Genomic DNA, 26,743 nt, shown 5'->3' on the forward strand with positions numbered 1-26,743 from the left:
CGTGCGCATTGTCACAGTACTCAGGTGTTCATTAAAATGGCGCCGGAGTCCACGCATGTGCCAGAGGAGGAATAAACGCGAGGACCCGACCATGTTGCACACAGCAATCAAAGTGCAGTGCTTTTCTGCAACTTAAGATATTTAATCAACCAAGCATCTTGCTCATCTAATTGTTGCTGTAATTTGTGTGTCTAATTTAGTATGTCTATTAAATGGCATCTGTCAGCAGTGTTTTGCTATGTAATCTGAAGACAACATGCTGTAAAGGATAAAATACAAAAGTCATTGATGCCTTTCGTGTCAAAGTCCAGATGTTTACTTTGTTTAAGCTCCAGTAGTTTATCATTGCTGTGACCAGCAGGCACCAACCACTTGTCCTACATCCCCCCTCTGTGATTTGCAGCTTCTCACAGTCTATAGACAGAGCCTCTTGTGGGCAGGTTAAAGGCCCAGTCACACACAACGACTTACCAGCGATCCCGAAAACGATGCGACCTGATAGGGATCGCAGGTAAGTCGCTGGGAGGTCGCAGGTGAGAGGTCACACAGTCAGATCTTACCAGCGATGCAGGAACAATACAGGTCACAGTAGCGACCTGTATAACGATCTCAGCAGTCACTGTGACCCTGTCACATAGTGTCAAACACAGCGATGTGTCCTGCCCAGCAGGACATCACCTTTGAAGAAAATGGCCTGGACCATTCTGCAACGACTAGAGATCTCACAGCAGGGGCCTGATCGCTGGTAGATGTCACACATAACAAGATCGCTAACGGGATCGCTACTGCGTCACAGAAACCGTGACTCAGCAGCGATCCCGCTAGCGATCTAGTTATGTGTGACGGTCACCATTTTCTGTGACGTAACAGCGACCTTGTAAGTTGCTGTTATGATCGCTGCTTAGCTGTCAAACACAGCAGCCGAAGCAGCGATCATAACCGCGACTGCAGCTACATGTGCAGAGAGCAGGGAGCCGCGCACACTGCTTAGCGCTGGCTCCTTGCTCTCCTAGCTACAGTACACATCGGGTTAATTAACCCGATGTGTACTGCAGCTACATGTGCAGAGAGCCGGAGCCGGCAGCACAGGCAACGTGAGAGCTGCAGAGGCTGGTAACTAAGGTAAATATCGGGTAACCACCTTGGTTACCCGATGTTTACTCTGGTTACAGCTTACCGCAGCTGCCAGATGCCGGCTCCTGCTCCCTGCTCGCTTCATTCGTCGCTCTCTCGCTGTCACACACAGCGATCTGTGTGTCACAGCGGGAGAGCGCCTTTGAAGAAAACGAACCAGGGCTGTGTGTAACGAGCAGCGATCTCGCAGCAGGGGCCAGATCGCTGCTCAGTGTCACACACAGCGAGATCGCTAATGAGGTCACTGTTGCATCACCAAAACCGTGCCGTAGCAGCGATTTCGGTAGCGATCTCGCTATGTGTGAAGCATCCCTTACTGGGCTGTTTAGTGTAGCCTTGATAAAATCACTGTTTAAATCAGCAGTAGATTATCTTTAGAGGACTACTTAGCATGCTGCCAGGTAGTAAAGAAAGTTCATGAGCTCTGTATAACCCTGCCCCATCACTGATTGGCAGCTTTCTGCGTGGGGTCATACCATGGTAACTTACGTTACATTCAGACGCCAGAAGCGGAGTTAATAATGGCTACAGACTGTTCTTTGAAGGCAGGAACAAAACGAAACGTAGGTTACCAAGTAATAACATTGTATTTTGTATTTTATTGGTATTGTTGACAAATCAAACTGTGTTGAAATCTATTGAGAATAGTGCAATGTACAATATAAACTCACTCATTTTTGTGGCTGACTTCAGAGAACAGTCTGTAGCCATTATTAACTCAGTTTTTGGCTTCTGAATGTAACGTCAGTTACCATGGAATGACCCTGTACACTTTATATGGGCAGAAAGCTGACAAAGGTGTGGGCAGGGTTATAGAGCGCAACATTCCAATAACTGCTAGATCTGCAGCAGAGAAACCATTGATTTTAATAAAAAAGACAGCAAACAGCTCAGTGAGTGACACATCCCTGGAATCAGGGTCTCTGTCTCTACATTATGCTGCTCTCAGATGGAGGAGTAAAAACCAGTTACTTGCCAGAGGCAAGTATGAATGAGCATCGCATGCTTGAAAAAGAAAAAAAAAAAAAAGATATTCCCCACAATCTTTGGAAAGGTGCCAATAAATTAGACCGATCAGGAAAAAGACTGACTGGAACACCTATGTGTGTGAATTAGGTGCTAGCCTAAAATTACATGACTATAATACAGGTAATAAGCTGCACACTAACCACTATAAAAATATAAACATGAAAAATGGTAAAGCATTACTGCTATAGGGATACTATGAACAATGAAAAATACATTTAGCTATCAGGAAAAAATGAAATACCATTTCTCATGTATTTCATTTTTTCCAGATAGCTACAGTCCCTGACAGAAGTTCTGTCGCTTATCCATGTTATGTAAATAAAAGCTTATAACCTGACTTTAAATTCATCCATTGGTTTTATAAATTACTCTTTTGAAAGGTGAAACCCTCCCAAATTTGGTTTAGGTTATGAAAATAAAGTTGCTGCAAAGCTGAAATATTGATCATTTAATGAACACAGAAAGGTCAGATTTTGGCAAGACAAAAGTTTTGTCGCCTTGTCATAAAATGCACCCAATCCTAGTTTACATCCTCACCTGTGCTCACTAAATGATCGGTTAGTGGGTGTGTATAAAAAGAAACCCAACACCCCAGACCTTCAATTGAACTGCAACTTGACCTCTGACAACATGCCAAAAATTCACACTACGACCAAAGCCTTGATTATCAAGAGACTGAAGACCAGATCCACTGCAGAGGTGGATGGCATTTTTTGTCTCAGCGTCAAGTACAAAGAATTAAAAAAAGATTTGAAGAGACTGGAGATGTTTTTGAAAAGTCCAGGTCCGGCAGAATCCGCAAGACAAATGCTCAGGAGGAACGTTTGTTGGTTAGAAAATCCAAAGCCAGCCCCTCTTCCACTGCAGCAGAGCTCCAAAAGGCCTGGTCACCTCAAGTCCCTGTGTCAACTAGAACAGTTTGTAGGATTCTGTCTCAAAATGGCCTTCATGGACGAATCAGTGCCGAGAAGCCAGCATTAAAAAAAGGCAATTAAAAAACCGTGTGGCATTTGCCAAGTCCCACAGCCTGCTAAACAGATGGACGCTGGAAAAGTGTCAGAAGGTGGATTTCTCTGATGAATCTTCAGTTGAATTACACCACAGCCGCTGCAAATACTGCAGGAGACCTACTGGAGCCCGTATGGATTCAGAAAACAGTTACGTTTGGTGGTGGAAAGATCATTGTCTGGGGTTACATTCAGTATGGGTGTGTGGGAAACATTTTCAAGGTGGAAGGCAATATCAGTAGCCTAAAATATCAAGAAGTATTAGCTACCTCTTACTTTCCCAATCATAAAAGGGGTCAAATTCTTCAGCAGGATGGTGCTTCATCTCATACATCCATCTATACAACAAAGTTCCTCCTGGCAAAAAAGATCAAGGTGCTCAAGGACTGGCCAGCCCAGTCACCAGACATGAACATCATTGAGCATGTTTGGTATAGGATGAAAGAGGAAGCTTGGAAGACAAAACCAAAGAATCTAGATGAACTCTGGGAGGCATGTAAGACTGCATACTTTGCTATTCCTGATGACTTCATCAATAAACTGTATAAATCATTGTTGAACCGCATGGATGCAGTCCTTCAAGCTCATGGAAGTCACACAAAATATTAAATATGGCTCTAATAGCACCACAACTTCATTCACCAATGTAATGAAACATATCTTTATATTAGAAGTTAATTATTTGTTTGAATTTCACATTACTTTCTGTGGGTGACAAAACTTTGTCTTGCCAAAATCTGACCTTTCTGTGTTCATTAAATGATCAATATTTCAGCTTTGCAGAAACTTTATTTTCATAACCTAAACCAAATTTGGGAGGGTTTCAGCTTTCAAAAGAGTAATTTATGAAACCAATGGATGAATTTAAAGTCAGGTTATAAGCTTTTATTTACATAACATGGAAAAGCGATAGAACTTCTTTCAGAGACTGTACGTAGTTTATTGTTCATAGTATCCCTATAGCAGTAATGCTTTACCATTTTTCATGTTTATATTTTTATAGATGTTAGTGTGCAGCTTATTATCTGTATTACAACAATTTAGACTGGTCCATTTTTGGTGTTGTTCCAATACACATAAAGGAAATAAAAAGTGTGTAACTGTAATAATTTTCTGGGAGAAGTGCTTCATGCTCTGTAACAATTTCAAGGGTGCAAACACTTTCGGCCATGACTGTGTAGGTATTAGTTCATTTTGCTGTGCGTCTAAGCTCTCTACTTAAAGCTTAGGATACTAATGTAAGTTTTGCTCAAAACTTAAAAAGTAGCAAAATAAAACCGCATAAGAGACTACACCTATCCTATGTGTCCTTCGAGCACCATCCTTGGAGCCGTCACAAATCCTCTGTAGCTCACATTTTCCATCTATTCGCCTTAGGAACCATTTCAGCCAAAATCTAAAGTAATTGCTGTAGAAATATTGCCAGATATAGAGAAGCATCCTAAAAGAGAAAGAAATAATTAATGTTTGCAAACACATGTTCAGATACAGAACTATGATTGGGGAAATACAGCCAATAATTACACAATAAGACGGTATAACAAAGAGCATAATTGTAAAATATTTGAATCAGCTTACATAGGAACTAAGGGGTTAAGTAACCAGTGGCACTCCAGGTGTTGTGAAACGGAGACTACCAACATGCCCTATAGCTGTCTGCCTGTGGCTGCCAGGGAATGCATGGTGGTGGTTACACAATAGCTGGAGTGCTGAAGCTTGCTGACAACAGGGATTATTTACGGCACCCACTGCAGGGTTTATTTCCCAGTGCCTTTAACCTAGGTCCCCTGCTCCTGGTTTTAGGGGTACTTTGCACGCTGCGGCATCGCTAGCCGATGATAGCGATGTCCAGCACGATAACACCCGCCCCCGTCGCAGATGTGATATCTTGTGATAACTGCCGTAGTGAACATTATCGCTACGGCAGCTTCACACGCACTTACCTGCCCTGCGACGTCGCTGTGACTGACGAAGAATCCCTGCTTCAAGGAGGCGGTGTGTTCGGCGTCACTAATCGGCCGGCCAATAGAAGCGGAGGGGCGGAGATGAGCGGGATGTAAATATTCCGTCCACCTCCTTCCTTCCGCATAGCCGGTGGACGCAGGTAAGGAGATGTTTGTCGCTCCTGCGGGTTTACACACAGCGATGTGTGGCGCTGAAGGACCGACAAACAACATCGTACCTGCGGACGCACCGACATTATGAAAATAACCGGCGTGACACAGATCAGCGATTTTTGACTGTTTCACGCTCGTTCATCTTCTCTCCTAGGCTTTACAAGTTGCGACGTCGTTACCGGCACCGGATGTGCGTCACTTTCGATTTGACCCCGACGATATCGCAATAGCGATGTCGAAACGTGCAAAGTACCCCTTAGGCTATGTGCCCACAGGAGATTAAACTTGCAGGTTTATCTGCGGAAAATCCGAGGATTTTCTAGATAAATCCGCAGGTTTCAGCATGTACAGACACTGCCCATGTTATCCTTTGTGACATGTGGAGTGCTGTGTCCATGCTGCGGTATGTGCAGCTGCGGAATATGCTGTGGATGTCCCACAGCCGCACATAACTGCATGTCAATTATTCCTGCGGAATAACCTGCGGACATCCCGGCCCTCCATTATGGAGATAGAGGCCGGGACTTCTGCAGGTAAGCCGCACGACTGCCCGCAGGTTTACCGCAGATATTTCGCTGTACTACCGCACCTAAAAATAGCTGCGGATTCCAGCTGCAGGAAACCTGCGGATAAATCCGCAGGTACAAACTCCTGTGGGCACTTAGCCTTATACTCACCAAGCGTCTTCACCTTTTACTGATGCCATCTTGTGACTGCAACTTCTGGTCGGAAGTTAGCAGTTACGGGACAAGTGCTCAATACAAGTCTATGAGAGCCAGAACAAGGCTCTCATAGACTTATATACCTACGGTGCACTCCCTGAAACACTGGAGCAGCCAGGTCACAACTTTAGGGGGACTGACAGGAGCGCCACTGAAAACAGATGAAGACGCCGGAGGGCGAGTATAGAACAGGGGGCGTCTCAAGATTAGAAGCACCACTGCAGCAGTAAAAAAGAGAATTTTGTTACTTACCGTAAATTCTTTTTCTTATAGTTCCGACATGGGAGACCCAGACCATGGGTGTATAGCTACTGCCTCCGGAGGACACACAAAGTACTACACTCAAACGTGTAGCTCCTCCCTCCTAGCATATACACCCCCTGGTAGCCAGTCCTAGCCAGTTTAGTGCAAAAGCTGAAGGAGGACATCCACCCACAAGTAGAGACAGAGCAAAACCCGGAACAACCGGAACCTCTGTCTACAACAACCGCCGGTGATAACACACGGAACAAGAAACCTGCCAACAGGCAACAGGGAGGGTGCTGGGTCTCCCATGTCGGAACTATAAGAAAAAGAATTTACGGTAAGTAACAAAATTCTCTTTTTCTTCATCGTTCCTTATGGGAGACCCAGACCATGGGACGTTCTAAAGCAGTCCATGGGTGGGAATAAACAGAAAAACTGAGAAGTAGGCGAAATCTAACTTCACAAATGGGCGACAGTCGCCTGAAGGATGCGTCTGCCCAAGCTCACATCTGCCGAAGCAAGAGCATGCACTTGGTAGTGCTTCGAAAAGATATGCAGACTAGTCCAAGTGGCAGTCTGACAGACCTGCTGATCCGTAGCCTGGGCCTGAAAGCCTAAAAGGCACCGACAGCTCTGGTCAAGTGTGCCTTGATCCCCAGCGGGAGAGGCACTTGAGTACACTGGTAGGTATCGGAAATGGCCGATCTAAACCAACGAGCCAGGGTCGGCTTAAATGCCGAGAGGCCCTTACGCTGACCAGCGGTCAGCACAAAAGAGAGGTGCACCGCCTAAGAACAGCGGTGCGAGACACATAGATCCGGAGCGCCCGCACCAGATCCAGAGTATGCAACGCCCTTTCAAAGCGATGATCAGGAGCCGGACAAAAGGAAGGCAGGGATAATGCCCCGGTTAAGGTGGAAGCAGCAACCACCTTAGGGAGAAAAGTCCGGAGTCGGACGGAGAACCACCTTGTCTTGATGAAGGGAGGACTCCGAAGAGAGTGCAGCCAAAACAGAGACTCTCTTGAGAGAAGTTATGGCCACTAGAAAGACCACTTTCTGTGAAAGACTAAACAAGAAAACTCCCTAAGAGGCTCAAAGGGAGGTTTCCGGAAGCCATGAGGACCGAATCAAGGTCCCGGGGCTCCAAGGGCCGCCGGTAAGGCGGACAGACCGGACTGTAGAAGGGACAGGAGGGTCGGCAAGGCCAAAAGGCCAAAGGATACTTCCGAGCTCGAGTCATAGTGGAAATGACTTCAGGAGGGATACAAGAAGTCGTCAAGATCCATGACTCAAACGCCACGCCGTCAATCTGAGAGCCGCAGGTTCTGGCGGAAAGACGGACCTCGTGAGAGAAGGTCTGGACAGTCCGGGAGATGCCATGGCACCTCTACGGACAGACGGAGCAGGTCAGGGTACCAAGCTTGCCTGGGTCAGTCTGGAGTAATGAGAATGACCCAACGGCCCTCCTGTCTTATCTTGCGCAGGACTCTGGGCAAGAACTAGAGGGTGAAACACGTAATACAGACGAAGCTGGGACCAAACTTGAACCAGTGCGTCTCCCGCAAAAACCTGAGGATTGTGGAGCCACGGTTTGACGGCGGAGACAATCTGCCTCCCAGTTTTCCACGTCTGGGATGTGGGCTGCGGATATGGTGGACTAGGAGTCCTCCGTCCACTGAAGAATGCGATGAACTTCCAACATTGCCAGGCGGCTGAGTGTCCCGCCCTGGAGGTTAATGTAGGCAAACGCTGTAGCGTTGTCTGACTGGACTCGCATGTGCCTGGCCGCCAACAGATGGTGAAAGGCTTAGAGAGCTAGAAACACAGCTCCGATTTCCAGCACATTGATCCAGAGGGCTGATTCGGACAGAGTCCAAGTACCCTGCGCTCCATGGTGGAGATATACTGCTCCCCAGCCGGATAGGCTAGCATCTTGGTGAGGATCACCCGGGACGGAGCCAGGAAGGAGCGTCCCTGAGACAGAGGGGCCGAAGCCACCACTGAAACGAGTCCCTGGACTGTGGCGAAGCCACCACCCCGTGAAGGGAGTCCGCTTGTTCCAACAGCGGAAAATATCCAGCCGCAGAGGACGCAGATGGAACTGGGCAAGGGAATCGCTTCCATTGACACCACCATCTGATCCAGCACCTGTATTAGGCTGGGTCGAAGTGAGAGTGGACTTGGACAGAATGACAAACCACCCGAATTGGTTAGAGAGGCGAGAGTGAGCGAGGCACTCCGCTAACAGTTTGCACTGGATGAAGCCCAGACTAGACGGCTGTCCAGGACAAAAAGGATCACTGCCAACCCCTAGAGGTGCAGGACCGCAATCACAGCTGCCCCGACCTTGAGAATACTCGAGGGGCCGTGGCTAACCCCAAGGGAAGAGCCACGAATTGGACCACTCTGATTGCAAAACGTAGCCAACGCTGGTGTGAAACTGCGATTGGCACATGCAGATAGGCATCTCTGATGTCGATGGATGCTAGGGAATCTCCTTGGGTCATTAATTGATCGCAGAGACTCCATGCGAAAATGCCGCACCTGAACATGCTTGAGAACCAGGTCGGAAGGCACCGCCCTCTTCGGGTACTAGGAATGGATTTAAGCAGAAATCTCAGAACCGTTCCCAGTCGGGAACCGGTACAATTACTCCAGTGGCCTGCAAGAATGCCACAGCCTGTGAGAAGGCGGCGGCCTTGCAGCAGGGGGGAGTTGACAGAAAAAAATCTGTTTGGCGGGCTGGATAGAATTCTATCCTGTAGCCGTGGGAGATGGTATCTCGCCCCCACTGATCGGAGACGTGTTAAAACCATACGTCGCCAAAGTGGGAGAGCCTGCCACCGACCAAGGACGTTGCTGGCGTGGCCAGATAGCCAGGAGGAGGCTGACTTAGTGGCAGCATCTCCTGCGGTCTTCTCGTGCGCCATTTGGGTTTACGATCCTTGGCTGAGGGACGAGGCCGAGGGCTTAGAGAACGATCAGATGGAGGAACGAAAAGAACGAAACCTCGACTGATTCCCGCCCTGGACAGGTTACCTGGTTAGGTTTGTGGCATGGAAGAACTCTTCCCGCCAAGAGCTTCCTTAATAATTTCATCCAGTTGTTCCCGAATAGTCTGGTCCCTGCAAAAGGGAGCCCAGCAAGGAACTTCTTTAGAAGCATCCGCCTTCCACTTCCGAAGCCACAGGAGCCTGCGGATAGCGAGGAAATTAGCCGAGGCCACCGCAGTGCGGTGAGAGTCTCCAGCATGGCAGACATGGCATAGGACGAAAAGACTGAAGTCTGGAAGTTAAGGCAACCATTTCGGGCAAAGAGTCCCTGTGAGGGAATGCATCTCGTCTAGAGAAGCAGAGATGGCCTTGAAAGCCGCACTGCTGCAAAAGCTGGGGAGAACGAGGCCCCTGCCGCCTCCATACAGATTTGCCAGAAGGACAACCTGGCGGACAGCAAAGCCGCAAGTGAGGAGACATCAGCCACTGATACAACGGTCCGGGCTGAGAATCTAAACACCGGAGGGACCACCTTTGGTGAATGAGCCCACTCTTTGACCACCTCTGGTGGAAGGGGAAGACTGTCATCAGAACCACGCTTTGGGAAGCGTTTGCCAGAGCAGACCCTGGGCTTGGTCACAGTGGCCTGAAAACTGGAGTGGTTAAGGAACACACTTCCTTGTTCTCTTAGGCAAGGTAAACTGGTGCCTTTTTGCCAGAGAGGGTTGCTCCTCTGATACTGGCGGATTGAGGTCCAGTACAGAATTAATGTACAATGGGATCCTTAGAGAGGTGCCGTCAGCCACTGATACAACTATCCGGGCTGAAATACTAGACACCGGAGAGACCACCCTTGGTAAATGAGCCCACTCCTTGACCACCTCTGGTGGAAGGGGGAAACAGTCATCAGAACCACGCTTTGGGAAGCGTTTGTCAGGACAGGCTCTGGGCTTAGTCACAGTGGGCTGAGACCTGGAGTGGTTGAGGAACACACTCCTTGTTCTCTTTAAGGTATACTGATGCCTTTCTGCCAGAGGGGGATACTCCCCTGATACAGGCGGATTGAGGTCCAGTACAAATATAATGGACGCAATCAAATCATTAGCATCTGCATCACCTTCGGACAGATCAATGGTACATTAAGTAGCGTCCGAGCCCCCAGTAAGACATCCTCCTCGTCCAGTGAGTCAGCTCGTGAATCAGAGCTGCGGGACGGGGAAGGACAGGGAACCCTGCGTCTCCATTTTAGGAGGACGGGGTCTGAGATGAAGAGTCCTCTGAGAGCTTTGCTGAGCGAGCCGTAGCAGCCGAAGCGCCCTGAGAAGGGGGCTAATGCATGCTCAGCACCACCGGAGCAGCTGGAGGGACCACTGATGAGCCTCCAGGCTGAGGGACCACTGTGTTTGTGTGCTCAGTACAGGCAGTACGAGTCTACATGCAGTGCATATTAAGAACAGCCTTGCAGCCTTGCTCTGATGTGAGACATGCTGCAGAAGTGGGGGCTCTGTGAGGGAATGCATCTCCAGAATTACCCCCAGCAGAGTATATAAACAGAGAATATAAGCAGCTGCACAACTGGAGGTTGTGGCTTGCTAGACCGTTTAACATACATTTCTGTGCCCTCCAGTCCCCCAGCCCAGGCCCCCATTTGTCACAATGTGGTATCTCTGTGCCTATGCAGACATTGAGAACGCTGAGAAAATGGCGACCGGAGCGAGGAGAGGGGGCGGGGCCTACTCTGAGAGCGGGCAAATGAGGTATACAGGGGAGGGAATCCTTCCTCAGTGAGGAGTGTCCGTTCCCTGTGGTGAACAGCCGCTGGGCGGAGCCACACCATCCCTCTGCATGACTGACATGCAGGGGGAGTGAAATCGAAACTAGGCCTCAGGCGAAGCCGGGGCCTAGATTTAAACATGCGGCCAGCGAGCAGGCAACATCGGCGCGGTTCTCCAGTGAAAACTGGAGAACCGGCCGGAAATGTTACCACAGACATATAACACACTCCCCCCAATAAATAAAGTACAAAGGACCCCTGGAAAGACCACTTTCTGTGGTAAAAACGTCTCAATACTTAGCTTTGAGACGCAGGGCCAGGTCCCTGGGGGGGGGGGGGTTAAACGCTCCGTCCGACAGGATCCTGAACAGGGCTGCGGATGGAGACCGGTCTCCTGCAAAGCAGTGAGAACCGAGATGGCTCCCACTTCAAGCCAGAGCCCCAGGGGATGGTGAAGGAGCGCGGCATGTGAAGGCTCCAGCCTTGTAAAGTCAACCTTAACAGCACCGCCGACACAGTGGGGTGAGAAGGGACATGCCGGGAGTCCAGATTGGACCCGCTTTTCTTCCAAATCTTTGAAATCCAAAAAAAAAATCAAAAATCAGAGGATGCATGTGTGTGTGTGACCTCCTGAACACAAAGCATTGAAACTGGCTAGGACTGGCTACCAGGGGGTGTATATGCTAGGAGGGAGGAGCTACACGTTTGAGTGTAGTACTTTGTGTGTCCTCCGGAGGCAGAAGCTATACACCCATGGTCTGGGTCTCCCATAAGGAACGATGAAGAAATAAAAAATAACGCTAGAGTGGTGCTTTAGCAATTCTTATAAGGGAAAGAATTACTGTTCAAACCAAGAACAGGTGCTCCGTGCATCATGATGGGCCAAATAAATACACCTTCCCACCTGCTTGATTTTCATCTGTCCCCACCGTTCTTTGGCTCTATGAAGTCTGAGCTGTCAATCAAAGAAGAAGGAGGGGGAAAGAGGGGAAAACAAGCAGGTGGGAAGGTGCACTTAGATGACTGTCCTTGCTAAGAAGCACCGAGCGCCTGTACATGCCCCTTTAGGACATAAAGGGGTTTTCCTATCGCAGAGATCCTATCCCAATATGTAGCTGGTGTAATAAGAAGAATATTAGCAAATACCTCCAATTGGAAATGTAGTATAGTTCTTCTGATAAGCGGTCACCTCATGTGCAGGCATGGCAGGAGCTTTGGTATCCATGGTTACGAGCACTACCAACTAACTGTCCCTATATGCCGGGCCGTAATCTTGGCTACCAAAGCTACTGCAATGCCCTGCACATGAGGTAAATAACAGCTTTTCAGGAGAGATATACTACATTTTTAATTGGAGGAATTTGCAAATATTCTTTTAATCACACCTAGAACATATTGGGATAGGATCTTAGAGATGGGAATACCCCTTAATATGTGATAGGGGCTGCCCCTCACTCTGGACCTAGCCTGATCATACAATACATGAATGGCCGCCATGTTACACTATGTAATCTGCAGCAGCCACACTCTGAAAGCTATGTGCACAGTCAGAAGCATGTAGTAAGGTCACCGGCAGTGCCAGACATTCCTTACAGCCGTTTATATTCCTCTACAACAAGAGCGGCGCCTGTCGCGTGTACCGTGCGTGGTCTGTTGTGTATCGTGTAGCGGCGTCTCTGCCCCGTGCTGTGTAGCGGCGTCTCTGCCCCGTGCTGTGTAGCGGCGTCTCTGCCCCGTGCTGTGTAGCGGCGTCTCTGCCCCGTGCTGTGTAGCGGCGTCTCTGCCCCGTGCTGTGTAGCGGCGTCTCTGCCCCGTGCTGTGTAGCGGCGTCTCTGCCCCGTGCTGTGTAGCGGCGTCTCTGCCCCGTGCTGTGTAGCGGCGTCTCTGCCCCGTGCTGTGTAGCGGCGTCTCTGCCCCGTGCTGTGTAGCGGCGTCTCTGCCCCGTGCTGTGTAGCGGCGTCTCTGCCCCGTGCTGTGTAGCGGCGTCTCTGCCCCGTGCTGTGTAGCGGCGTCTCTGCCCCGTGCTGTGTAGCGGCGTCTCTGCCCCGTGCTGTGTAGCGGCGTCTCTGCCCCGTGCTGTGTAGCGGCGTCTCTGCCCCGTGCTGTGTAGCGGCGTCTCTGCCCCGTACTGTGTAGCGGCGTCTCTGCCCCGTACTGTGTAGCGGCGTCTCTGCCCCGTACTGTGTAGCGGCGTCTCTGCCCCGTACTGTGTAGCGGCGTCTCTGCCCCGTACTGTGTAGCAGTGTGTCTGCCCCGTACTGTGTAGCAGTGTGTCTGCCCCGTACTGTGTAGCAGTGTGTCTGCCCCGTACTGTGTAGCAGTGTGTCTGCCCCGTACTGTGTAGCAGTGTCTGCCCTGTACTGTGTAGCAGTGTCTGCCCGTACTGTGTAGCAGTGTCTGCCCGTACTGTGTAGCAGTGTCTGCCCGTACTGTGTAGCAGTGTCTGCCCGTACTGTGTAGCAGTGTGTCTGCCCCGTACTGTGTAGCAGTCAGTGTGTCTGCCCCGTACTGTGTAGCAGTGTGTCTGCCCCGTACTGTGTAGCAGTGTGTCTGCCCCGTACTGTGTAGCAGTGTGTCTGCCCCGTACTGTGTAGCAGTGTCTGCCCTGTACTGTGTAGCAGTGTCTGCCCTGTACTGTGTAGCAGTGTCTGCCCGTACTGTGTAGCAGTGTCTGCCCGTACTGTGTAGCAGTGTGTCTGCCCCGTACTGTGTAGCAGTGTCTGCCCGTACTGTGTAGCAGTGTCTGCCCGTACTGTGTAGCAGTGTCTGCCCGTACTGTGTAGCAGTGTCTGCCCGTACTGTGTAGCAGTGTCTGCCCGTACTGTGTAGCAGTGTCTGCCCGTACTGTGTAGCAGTGTCTGCCCGTACTGTGTAGCAGTGTGTCTGCCCCGTACTGTGTAGCAGTGTGTCTGCCCCGTACTGTGTAGCAGTGTGTCTGCCCCGTACTGTGTAGCAGTGTGTCTGCCCCGTACTGTGTAGCAGTGTCTGCCCGTACTGTGTAGCAGTGTGTCTGCCCCGTACTGTGTAGCAGTGTCTGCCCCGTACTGTGTAGCAGTGTCTGCCCCGTACTGTGTAGCAGTGTGTCTGCCCCGTACTGTGTAGCAGTGTGTCTGCCCCGTACTGTGTAGCAGTGTGTCTTCCCCGTACTGTGTAGCAGTGTGTCTGCCCCGTACTGTGTAGCAGTGTCTGCCCCGTACTGTGTAGCAGTGTCTGCCCCGTACTGTGTAGCAGTGTGTCTTCCCCGTACTGTGTAGCAGTGTGTCTGCCCCGTACTGTGTAGCAGTGTCTGCCCCGTACTGTGTAGCAGTGTCTGCCCGTACTGTGTAGCAGTGTGTCTGCCCCGTACTGTGTAGCAGTGTGTCTGCCCCGTACTGTGTAGCAGTGTGTCTGCCCCGTACTGTGTAGCAGTGTGTCTGCCCCGTACTGTGTAGCAGTGTGTCTGCCCCGTACTGTGTAGCAGTGTGTCTGCCCCGTACTGTGTAGCAGTGTGTCTGCCCCGTACTGTGTAGCAGTGTCTGCCCCGTACTGTGTAGCAGTGTCTGCCATGCAGCAGGTTATCTGCCCTCTACCGTATTTCTTCATGTGGCCGCCAATTTTTACCACCAAAGGGGGCAGATAAAGGGAGAGCTCTCAAACCCTCACCTGGTAGAGGCGCAGACCCCGCGTTGGTCGCAGCACAGCACGTATAGGAACCGATGAGTATCGTTACACGGTAGAGTCTAGATCCCAGTGGCCAGAAGGACCTCTGCTGACGTCACGCCCATGTGACCGGCCTCTTGTGTGGGAGGAGCCTGTAGTTCCCGGCAGTCAGTGCGCAGTTGCTGTACAAGCAGCAGGATGTTTCCCCTCTTCCCTGTTTCTGCTGTTTCCAGCCCTGGGTGTGATGTAACAGGAGGTAATATCTGATGGAGCTTATCATGTATGAGCCTCAGGGGAAATAAAAAGGGATTGTAGGTCACCGTCTCTGGGTGCAATAGTGTGCAGCAGTAAGTGCGATGCTCTGACCGTGGGGAGAGGGTGCGATGCTCTGCCTGTGGGAAGGGGGGGAGAGAGAGAGAGAGGGTGCGATGCTCTGCCTGGGGGAAGGGGGGGAGAGAGAGGGTGCGATGCTCTGCCTGGGGGAAGGGGGGGAGAGAGGGAGAGAGGGTGCGATGCTCTGCCTGGGGGAAGGGGGGGAGAGAGAGAGGGTGCGATGCTCTGCCTGGGGGAAGGGGGGGAGAGAGAGAGGGTGCGATGCTCTGCCTGGGGGAAGGGGGGGAGAGAGAGAGGGTGCGATGCTCTGCCTGGGGGAAGGGGGGGAGAGAGAGAGGGTGCGATGCTCTGCCTGGGGGAAGGGGGGGAGAGAGAGAGGGTGCGATGCTCTGCCTGGGGGAAGGGGGGGAGAGAGAGAGGGTGCGATGCTCTGCCTGGGGGAAGGGGGAGAGAGAGAGGGTGCGATGCTCTGCCTGGGGGAAGGGGGAGAGAGAGAGGGTGCGATGCTCTGCCTGGGGGAAGGGGGAGAGAGAGAGAGGGTGCGATGCTCTGCCTGGGGGAAGGGGGAGAGAGAGAGAGGGTGCGATGCTCTGCCTGGGGGAAGGGGGAGAGAGAGAGAGGGTGCGATGCTCTGCCTGGGGGAAGGGGGAGAGAGAGAGAGGGTGCGATGCTCTGCCTGGGGGAAGGGGGAGAGAGAGAGAGGGTGCGATGCTCTGCCTGTGGGAAGGGGGAGAGAGAGAGAGGGTGCGATGCTCTGCCTGTGGGAAGGGGGAGAGAGAGAGAGGGTGCGATGCTCTGCCTGTGGGAAGGGGGAGAGAGAGAGAGGGTGCGATGCTCTGCCTGTGGGAAGGGGGAGAGAGAGAGAGGGTGCGATGCTCTGCCTGTGGGAAGGGGGAGAGAGAGAGAGGGTGCGATGCTCTGCCTGTGGGAAGGGGGAGAGAGAGAGGGTGCGATGCTCTGCCTGTGGGAAGGGGGAGAGAGAGAGAGGGTGCGATGCTCTGCCTGTGGGAAGGGGGAGAGAGAGAGGGTGCGATGCTCTGCCTGTGGGAAGGGGGAGAGAGAGAGAGGGTGCGATGCTCTGCCTGTGGGAAGGGGGAGAGAGAGAGAGGGTGTGATGCTCTGCCTGTGGGAAGGGGGAGAGAGAGAGAGGGTGCGATGCTCTGCCTGTGGGAAGGGGGAGAGAGAGAGAGAGGGTGCGATGCTCTGCCTGTGGGAAGGGGGGGAGAGAGAGGGTGCTATGCTCTGCCTGTGGGAAGGGGGGGGAGAGAGGGTGCTATGCTCTGCCTGTGGGAAGGGGGGGGAGAGAGGGTGCGATGCTCTGCCTGTGGGAAGGGGGGGGAGAGAGGGTGCGATGCTCTGCCTGTGGGAAGGGGGAGAGAGAGAGAGGGTGCGATGCTCTGCCTGTGGGAAGGGGGAGAGAGAGAGGGTGCGATGCTCTGCCTGTGGGAAGGGGGAGAGAGAGAGAGGGTGCGATGCTCTGCCTGTGGGAAGGGGGAGAGAGAGAGAGAGAGGGTGCGATGCTCTGCCTGTGGGAAGGGGGAGAGAGAGAGAGGGTGCGATGCTCTGCCTGTGGGAAGGGGGGGGAGAGAGAGGGTGCTATGCTCTGCCTGTGGGAAGGGGGGGGAGAGAGGGTGCTATGCTCTGCCTGTGGGAAGGGGGGGGAGAGAGGGTGCTATGCTCTGCCTGTGGGAAGGGGGGGGAGAGGGTGCTATGCTCTGCCTGTGGGAAGGGGGGGGGAGAGAGGGTGCTATGCTCTGCCTGTGGGAAGGGGGGGGAGAGAGGGTGCGATGCTCTGCCTGGGGGGAGAGGGTGCGATGCTCTGCCTGTGGGAAGGGGGGGAGAGAGAGGGTGCGATGCTCTGCCTGTGGGAAGGGGGGGAGAGAGGGTGCGATGCGCTGCCTGGGGGAAGGGGGGGGGGGGGAAGAGGGTGCGATGCTCTGCCTGGGGGAAGGGGGGGGGGGAGAGAGGGTGCGATGCTCTGCCTGGGGGGAGAGGGTGCGATGCTCTGCCTGGGGGAAGGGGGGGAGAGGGAGAGAGAGGGTGCGATGCTCTGCCTGGGGGAAGGGGGGGGAGAGGGTGCGATGCTCTGCCTGGGGGAAGGGGGGGAGAGGGAGAGAGAGGGTGCGATGCTCTGCCTGTGGAAAGGGGAGGAGAGAGAGAGAGAGGGTGCGATGCTCTGCCTGGGGGAAGGGGGGGAGAGAGAGAGGGTGCGATGCTCTGCCTGGGGAAAGGGGGGGAGAGAGAGAGGGTGCGATGCTCTGCCTGGGGGAAGAGGGGGAGAGAGAGAGGGTGCGATGCTCTGCCTGGGGGAAGAAGGGGAGAGAGAGAGGGTGCGATGCTCTGCCTGGGGGAAGGGGGGGGGGGAATGCAATGCTCTGTCTGTGGGGGAGTCGCAGAGCAGCACCCGGGGTCCCTTTCCTCTTTTCCCGTTAGAGGCATGGAGCGGGGGGATAGATCCAGGAGGAGGGGATTGGAGCGGTCACTGCATATAAGGGAAGCCCATTGGATATTAAAGGTGGAGCCAGAGATCACAAAGGGCTGAATTCCACAATGATCTGTGACTGATACTGATGGGTTTATTAGCAGGTGATTATCAGCGCATTCATTATACACAGTTTATGGGAATTTGTGGCATTATTATTATTATTATTATTGTTACTAATCATTGGTCATTTTTCTTTATAGAGTTCGGGGCAATATCGGCTCCACAGAGAATTCTTCCTCATCCACTGAATATGAAGGTTTCATCTATTGGAGAGAATCCCACAAGTGACAGAAGAGGATATCTCTGTGTATATATTCCCTGTACTGTGTATTATATGGGGTGTACTTATATATTCTCTGTGCTGTGTATTATATGGGGTGTACTTATATATTCTCTGTGCTGTGTATTATATGGGGTGTACTTATATAATGTTTGTATTGATGCTTCTCTGTGTATATTCTCTGTACTGTGTATTATATGGGGTGTACTTATATATTCTCTGTACTGTGTATTATATGGGGTGTACTTGTATATTCTCTGTGCTGTGTATTATATGGGGTGTACTTGTATATTCTCTGTGCTGTGTATTATATGGGGTGTACTTATATAATGTTTGTATTGATGCTTCTCTGTGTATATTCTCTGTACTGTGTATTATATGGGGTGTACTTATATATTCTCTGTACTGTGTATTATATGGGGTGTACTTATATATTCTCTGTACTGTGTATTATATGGGGTGTACTTATATATTCTCTGTGCTGTGTATTATATGGGGTGTACTTATATATTCTCTGTGCTGTGTATTATATGGGGTGTACTTATATAATGTTTGTATTGATGCTGCTTGTAATCTATCAGTGTAAGTTGTCCTTTGCTCGTGTCTTGGTGATTTGATGATTCGGTGATGGTGTTTGTTCCCCCCTCAGAGGTTGGGTGGGATTTATAAGTGGCCGCATTCACTTTGATATTGTCATGTAAGAGCAGTCATCTGTGTGAGACGCGGTGATGGACAGGGTGTCCTTTTTTTCCCACTGTCTTTAATAAAGTTTCTTTTAATTAAGCTGGTTCTGGATTTCCTCTCTTCTATAGGGTCTCATAGATGCTACCATCACTAATTTAGGACTTAGTGGCAGCTATGGGCTGCTATTAACTCCTTATTACCCCGATTACCATCACACCAGGGCAATCAAGATGATCCAGGTAAAGTGCTGGGATTGTCACATCTAATGGATGCAGCGATCCGGGAGGATGCAGGCTGATATTTTTAGGCTGGGGGGGGGCAGCCTAATAACCATAGGCCTCCCCAGTCTGAGAATACCAGCCACCAGTTGTGAGGCTTTACCTTAGCTGGGTATCAAAATTGAGGGGACTGCACGCTGTTATTTTACTGTACAATATAGACCCACCGGCGGCTGTGATTGGTTGCAGTCAGACAGCTGTCAGTCAGTGTGGGGGTGCATCTGACTGCAACCAATCACAGCCACCAGTGGGCAGGGGAAGCCGGGAATATGTATGATCCTAATGAGCGGTCCAGGAAGAAAAATGAGAGGCCGCAGGAGCAGTGTGACAGCCGCGCCTGTGATCGGTGAGTATGAAGTGCTTGCTCCTACCCCGTTGTGCCGGATTCTGGTCCCCATAGATTTTTTATGGGGACAAGCATCTGACCAGACACCGGGGATCAATCCCCCGCTGACCTGGAGCCAGCGGGGGATTGATCTGCCAGTCCTCCAAAACACAGAAAGAAGTGACATGCTGCTGCTCTTTCCTTCCACAAAAACTGCAAGGAACAAAGAAGCGACGTGTGCACAGCCTGTCTGAATTCTCATAGACTTTGCTGGGGAAGACAATACATGCAGTTTTGGGCAACAAACCACCAAAAAACGTGGCAAAATACGCAGCGTGTGCACAGGGCCTAAAGATGGAATTGCTGTTCGTTAACTTCCCAGACCTGTGACAGTGGCCGGTGTGTAATGTGTGGCAGATGGACAGGAGGTATGAGAACGGCCTCTACCGCACCACAGCCTTAGCTCTTCATTGTATTACCTGGCCGGTGTGTAATGTGTGGCAGATGGACAGGAGGTATGAGAACGGCCTCTACCGCACCACAGCCTTAGCTCTTCATTATATTACCTGGCCGGTGTGTAATGTGTGGCAGACGGACAGGAGGTGTGAGAACGGCCTCTGACTGCACCACAGCCTTAGCTCTTCATTGTATTACCTGGCCGGTGTGTAATGTGTGGCAGATGGACAGGAGGTGTGAGAACGGCCTCTGACCGCACCACATCCTTAGCTCTTCATTATATTACCTGGCCGGTGTGTAATGTGTGGCAGATGGACAGGAGGTATGAGAACGGCCTCTGACCGCACCACATCCTTAGCTCTTCATTGTATTACCTGGCCGGTGTGTAATGTGAGGTAGATGGACAGGAGGTATGAGAACGGCCTCTGACCGCACCACATCCTTAGCTCTTCATTATATTACCTGGCCGGTGTGTAATGTGTGGTAGATGGACAGGACGTATGAGAACAGCCTCTGACCGCACCACATCCTTAGCTCTTCATTGTATTACCTGGCCGGTGTGTAATGTGTGGCAGATGGACAGGAGGTGTGAGAACGGCCTCTGACCGCACCACATCCTTAGCTCTTCATTATATTACCTGGCCGGTGTGTAATGTGTGGCAGACGGACAGGAGGTAGAGAACGGCCTCTGACCGCACCACATCCTTAGCTCTTCATTGTATTACCTGGCCGGTGTGTAATGTGTGGCAGATGGACAGGAGGTATGAGAACGGCCTCTGACCGCACCACATCCTCAGCTCCTCATTGTATTACCTGGCCGGTGTGTAATGTGTGGCAGATGGACAGGAGGTATGAGAACGCCTCTGACCGCACCACAGCCTTAGCTCTTCATTTTATTACCTGGCATAACGTTACTCACTAGTGATTGATGGCCCTGACAGAAGTTATGAAGCATTGAGCGACCGCCCTATTGCATGGAATACATTACAAGCTGCGGTCAGACACATTTCACCTATATGATGATTATGGCAGCATGTACATCATTGTGAATAGATTTATTTCATAAAATAACCACTTTAAAGGGAATAAACCTTACATAGCAAAGTTTGTAATAGTGAGTTGAAAGAAAAAAAACATCTGCAAAGGCTGCCCTGCAACTAAAGGTCTTATCCTGATTAACTACTCATTAATTTTTTTTCTTTCCTTCGACTCCATGTGTAACACAACAACAAGAAACTTTAGTAACGTTCAGAAGTGTCTTCATCAAGACATTGGTCTCTTCCAGCCAATCACTGACCTCAGCAACTCGTTCCAGCTACATCGGATGAGCCACGGAGATCTGTGATTGGCTGCAGCAATGTTGACGTGATGTCACAGCCAAACAGCATAGAACATCACCGCAGTGAAGACTGTGCTCAATCTGGTTTGGGAGTGTACATTTACACCGCGTGCAGAATTATTAGGCAAGTTGTATTTTAGAGGATTTTTTTTATTATTGATCAACAACTATGTTCTCAATCAACCCAAAAGACTCATAAATATCAAAGCTTAATATTTTTGGCAGTTGGAGTGGGGTTTTTTTAGATTTGGCTATCTTAGGAGGATCTGTTTGTGCAGGTAACTATTACTGTGCAGAATTATTAGGCAACTTAATAAAAAACAAATATATTCCCATCTCACTTGTTTATTTTCACCAGGTAAACCAATATAACTGCACAAAATTTAAAAATAAACATTTCTGATATGCAAAAGCAAAACCCCCAAAAAATGAGTGACCAATATAGCCACCTTTCTTTATGATGACACTCAGCAGCCGACCATCCATAGATGCTGTCAGTTGCTTGATCTGTTTATGATCAACATTGCGTGCAGCAGCCACCACAGCCTCCCAGACACTGTTCCGAGAGGTGCACTGTTTTCCCTCCCTGCAGATCTAACATTTTATGAGGGACCACAGGTTCTCTATGGGGTTTAGATCAGGTGAACAAGGGGGCCATGTCATTATTTTTTTCATCTTTTAGATCTTTACTGTTCAGCAACGCTGTGGAGTAGTTGGATGCATGTGATGGAGCAATGTCCTGCATGAAAATCATGTTTTTCTTGAACGATACCGACTTCTTCCTGTACCACTGCTTGAAGTTGTCTTCCAGAAACTGGCAGTAAGGGTATGTGCGCACGTTGCTTTTTACCTGCTTTTTACCTGCTTTTTTGCTGCTTTTTCTTCTGCGCTGTTTAATGCCAAAATGGATGTGTTCTTCTATTCAAGCAAAGTCTATGGGAATTTGGGTTTCTTGTTCACACTATGTTGTTCAAAATGCTGCCTTTTTGTGGCAGAACTTTGGTCAAAAACTCAGCTTTGCAGTGCAAAACCCAAATGGCAAAAACAATTGACATGTTGCTTCTTTGAAGAGCTGAGTTTTTGACTAAAGTTCTGCCACAAAAAGGCAGCATTTTGAACAACATAGTGTGAACAAGAAACCCAAATTCCCATAGACTTTGCTTGAATAGAAGAACACATCCATTTTGGCATTAAACAGCGCAGAAGAAAAAGCAGCAAAAAAGCAGGTAAAAAGCAATGTGCGCACATACCCTCAGTCTGGGAGTTGAGCTTCACTCCATCCTCAATTCGAAAAGGTCCCACAAGTTCATCTTTGATGATACCAGCCCATACCAGTTCCCCACCTCCACCTTGCTGGCGTCTGAGTCGGAGTGGAGCTCTCTGCCCTTTACTGATCCAGCCTCTGGCCCATCCATCTGGCCCATCAAGAGTCACACTCATTTCATCAGTCCATAAAACCTTTGAAAAACCAGTCTTAAGATATTTCTTGGCCCAGTCTTGACGTTTTATCTTATGTTTCTTGTTCAAAGGTGGTGGTTTTTCAGCCTTCCTTACCTTGGCCTGTCCCTGAGTATGGCACACCTTGTGCTTTTTGATACTCCAGTAACGTTGCAGCTCTGAAATATGGCCAAACTGGTGGCAAATGGCATCTTGGCAGCTTTACGCTTGATTTTCATCAATTCATGGGCAGTTATTTTGCGCCTTTTTTGCCCAGCACGCTGCTTGCGACCCTGTTGGCTATTTGACATGAAACGCTTGATTGTTCGGTGATCACGCTTCAAAAGTTTGTCAGTTTCAAGACTGCTGCACCCCTCTGCAAGACATCTCACAATTTTGGACTTTTCAGAGACCGTCAAATCTCTCTTCTGACCCATTTTGCCAAAGGAAAGGAAGTTGCCTAATAATTAAGCACACCTTATATAGGGTGTTAATGTCATTACACTGCACCCCTCCTCATTACAGAGATGCACATCACCTGATTTACTTAATTGGTAGTTGGCTCTCAAGCCTATATAGCTTGGCGTAGGGCAACATGTATAAAAAGCATCATGTGATCAAAATACTTATTTGCCTAATAATTCTGCACACAGTGTATTTGCACAGTCAGTGTTTGCAACGTTTTGGAAGTAGCGTGTTTGTTTGCATACAGAATGCTGCGTACTACAGTACAAGCACAGTGGATGGATTTATAGAAATCTCTTGCCCACGGTGCTTCTTTTCTCTGCTCCGTAAACTTACATGTAGAAAGAGAAATTTGTCAGCTCACCCCTCTTCACTCCTGGACTCTGCACCGATGCAAGGAACGCCCTGGCCCTTGCTGTAAACTTACATGTGGCGCGGCTTTCCAAGCTGCAGCATGTCAATTTATGTTCCTGTGGCCAGAATGTTCTTCATAGGGAGAAAAAAGCAAAAGTAGGTAGCACACTGAACCCTGATAGTAGGCGCGGACTGCTGCATTCTCCTGCAGAGCACACTCACATTTCCACAGGCGGGCTGACACTGCGTCAGCTGCTGTACATCCAACCTAAGAGCTTACTTTGTAGTCTTCCATATCACTTAGTCTATGTGAAAAAAAATAATGTGAACACTTTCAAATCTAGTACCACTAATATACTAATCGCATACTGATAGATGACAGACTGAACATGAGTCAACAGTGTGATGCAGCAGCAAAAAAGACAAACACAATTTTGCAATGTATTAACAGAAGCACAGATAATAATAGGTTTTATTTCTACAGCGCCAACATATTCCACAGCGCTTTACAATTCAGAGGGGACATGTACAGACAATATGAGAATACAAAATAACAAAATTAAGATACCAGGAGGAGTGAGGGCCCTGCTCGTAAGCTTACATTCTATGAGGAAATAGGGGAGACACAAAAGGTGAATGGGGGGAGAAAAGCTTGTCATATATGGTCCAGCCATCGATCACGTGAAGTAATTATCACCCTCTACTCCTCTTTGGTCAGACCTCATCTGCAATTCTGAGCACCACGTCTTAAAAAAAGACAGCAACAAATTGGAGCAAGTTCAGAGAAGAGCAGCCAGAATGGTGACCGGTCTATAAACTGTCCGATGAGGAACGGTTACAGGATTTGGGAATGTTTAGCTTGAAAAAAAGAAAACTGAGAGGAATCTTAATAGCCGTCTGCAAATATCTCAAAGGCTGTCGAACTAGGGTTGACAAGGACAAGGACAAGGAAAGAATAGAAGCAATGGAATGAAACTGATTGGGAAGCGTCACAGATTAGATTTTGGAATAAAAACCTTTTGACAGTGAGTGATCAATGACTGGAACCACAAGAGGTAATGAGTTCCCCTTCAATGGAAGACGTAAAAAGGAGACTGGACAGACACCTGTGTGGGATGATATAGTGAATCTTGCTTTGAGCAGGGAGTTGGACCTGATGACCCTGGAGGTCCCATCCAACTATAACATTCTATGATTCTACTGCAGATAATCTACAGATACAGTAGAATAAATCCCAATTGGCATGATGACATGGTTTTTAGCAAAGTGTGTCCATTTTAAAAACGCCCCTAGGGACCTGGTCCTTTAGCCCACTAGAGTTTAGCATTTTCATAGCGAGCAGGCTAAATCCCAGTGGGCAGAAGGACCTGGTCCATTAGATCACTAAGTCTTGTATTAAAACAGTTATTGGGACCTGGTCCTTTAGCCCACTAGGATTTAGCTTTCGCATAGAGAGCAGGCTAAATCCCAGTGGGCAGAAGGACCCAGTCCTTTTTCCCACTAAGAATTGTATTAAAACACTCATTAGGACCTGATCCTTTAGCCCACTAGGAATTAGCTTTCTCATAGAGAGCAGGCTAAATCCCAGTGGGCAGAAGAACCTGGTCCTTTTTTCCCCACTAAGAGTTGTATTAAAACACTCATTAGGACCTTAGGACCTGGTCCTTTAGCCCACTAGGATTTAGCTTTCTAATAGAGAGCAGGCTAAATCCCAGTGGGCAGAAGGACCTGGTCCCTCTGCCCACTGGCAAATAGTTGGCTCTGGATAGAGAAAGCTAAATCCCAGTGGAAGGATCCATTAGATCACCAAGTCTTGTATTAAGACAGTTCTTGGGACCTGGTCCTTTAGCCCACTAGGATTTAGCTTTCTTATGTAGAGCAGGCTAAATCCCAGTGGGCAGAAGGACCTGGTCCTTTTTTCCCACTAAAAATGGTATTAAAACACTCATAAGGACCTGGTACTTTAGCCCACTAGGAATTAGCTTTCTCATAGAAAGCAGGCTAAATCCCAGTGGGCAGAAGGACCTGGTCCTTTTGTCCCCACTAAGAATTGTATTAAAACACTCATTAGGACCTGGTCCTTTAGCCCACTAGGAATTAGCTTTCTCATACAGAGCAGGCTAAATCCCAGTGGCCAGAAGGACCCAGTCCTTTTCCCCACTAAGAATTGTATTAAAACACTCATTAGGACCTGGTCCTTTAGCCCACTAGGATTTAGATTTCTCATAGAAAACAGGCTGAATCCCAGTGGCCAGAAGGACTTGGTCCTTTTTCCCACTAAGAATTGTATTAAAACACTCATTGGAACCTGGTCCTTTAGCCCACTAGGATTTAGCTTTCTCATACAGAGCAGGCTAAATCCCAGTGGCCAGAAGGACCTGGTCCTTTTTCCCACTAAGAATTGTATTAAAACGCTCATTGGAACCTGGTCCTTTAGCCCACTAGGATTTAGCTTTCTCATACAGAGGAGGCTAAATCCCAGTGGGCAGAAGGACCTGGTCCCTCTGCCCACTGGGAAATAGCCGGCTCTGGATAGAGAAAGCTAAATCCCAGTGGAAGGAGGGACCTGGTCCTTTAGCCCACTGGGATTTAGCTTTCTCTCTATAGAGTCGGCTATTTCCCAGTGGGCAGAGGGACCAGGTCCTTCTAGCCACTGGGATTTAGCCACGACCATCGTTACACACGAAAGCTGTCAGTCCACGTCACAGCATGAACGCGCTGTTACACTAGAGGTGAATCCAGGAGGAGCCATGTTGTTGGCGCCGCTTGTATAGAACCCAGAGGAGCGCTGCCTCCGCTATCATGGCCGCCGTTGGAGACCGATCGTCATCCTATCACGCGGCCTCTAGTGTTATGACGCACTGAGTAAAGCGACGAGAATCCCGTCTCTATGGAAACCCGCGGATTCAGACGTTAGTGGAGAGAATTTATTGCATGCGTCTTCAAACTGTCTGAAACCACATTTCCCAATACGCCCACATAGTGCACAGCCTGCTGGGATTTGTAGTTTTGAGGCCACAGCTGAGTACTGCCTGTTCTGTGACCCCCTACCACAGTCCACATGTCCTGTGTGCCCTGCAGCGCCCCCTACAGCAGAGTGAGCTGCTGCCTCCCCTGGCGCTATAGTCACTGGTGCAGTTTCCATTGCAGCCTGTGGGACACAGAGCTGGGGGACCCTATTAACCCCCTCACCCCCAGCCTGTTTCATGACCAGGCCACTTTTGATTCTAGATTCCATTTCCCACATGTCTACTTTATATCATCAGCATTTATTATTTAAAAAAACAAACAAAAACGAAGCATTTTTTGTTAGGCAGTCAGAAGGGCTCGGCTATGTTCCCACGGTCAGTGTTACTCGTGTTCTGGACGCAGCGTATTTTCACTGCGTTTTACAGTGCAAGAAAAGTGGATGGAATTAATGGAAAACTCATGCTCTGAAGAGAAGGAGCGCCATAGTGGGAATTGTGTGCAGGTGCCATGTCACATTGGCACAGCCCCTGAGGTGCCAGAGCAGCAGGACCCCCACAAGTGACCACATTTTACAAACTGTACCCCTCAATGAATTCATCTAGCTGTAAAGTGAGCATAGTGACACCACAGGTTTGTCACAAAATGTTATACTATTGGGTGTTGAAGAAAAAATA

General features: G+C 49.6%; 1 protein-coding gene and 1 long non-coding RNA gene across 2 annotated transcripts in view; one reads left to right on the top strand and one right to left on the bottom strand.

Annotated features, from left to right (window-relative positions):
* Positions 1-14,780, bottom strand: part of ELMOD2 (ELMO domain containing 2) — a 42,363-nt gene extending 27,583 nt beyond the window's left edge. Inside the window, exons 1-2 of the mRNA XM_075348386.1 lie at positions 14,667-14,780; positions 4,466-4,611 (exon numbers count right to left, since the gene is read on the bottom strand). Of these exons, the coding sequence (XP_075204501.1) occupies positions 4,466-4,610 (145 nt within the window). The 5' untranslated portion in view covers position 4,611; positions 14,667-14,780. The remainder of the gene's footprint in view (positions 1-4,465; positions 4,612-14,666) is intronic.
* A 6-nt stretch (positions 14,781-14,786) lies between these two features.
* LOC142310752 (uncharacterized) lies at positions 14,787-18,544 on the top strand. Its single transcript, XR_012754210.1, has 2 exons — positions 14,787-14,919; positions 17,682-18,544. It is a non-coding gene; the product is annotated as an uncharacterized LOC142310752 (long non-coding RNA).
* The last annotated feature ends 8,199 nt before the right edge of the window (positions 18,545-26,743 follow it).

Source organism: Anomaloglossus baeobatrachus, chromosome 1, assembly GCF_048569485.1.
Source record: "Anomaloglossus baeobatrachus isolate aAnoBae1 chromosome 1, aAnoBae1.hap1, whole genome shotgun sequence".
NCBI classification, from domain to species: Eukaryota; Metazoa; Chordata; class Amphibia; order Anura; family Aromobatidae; genus Anomaloglossus; species Anomaloglossus baeobatrachus.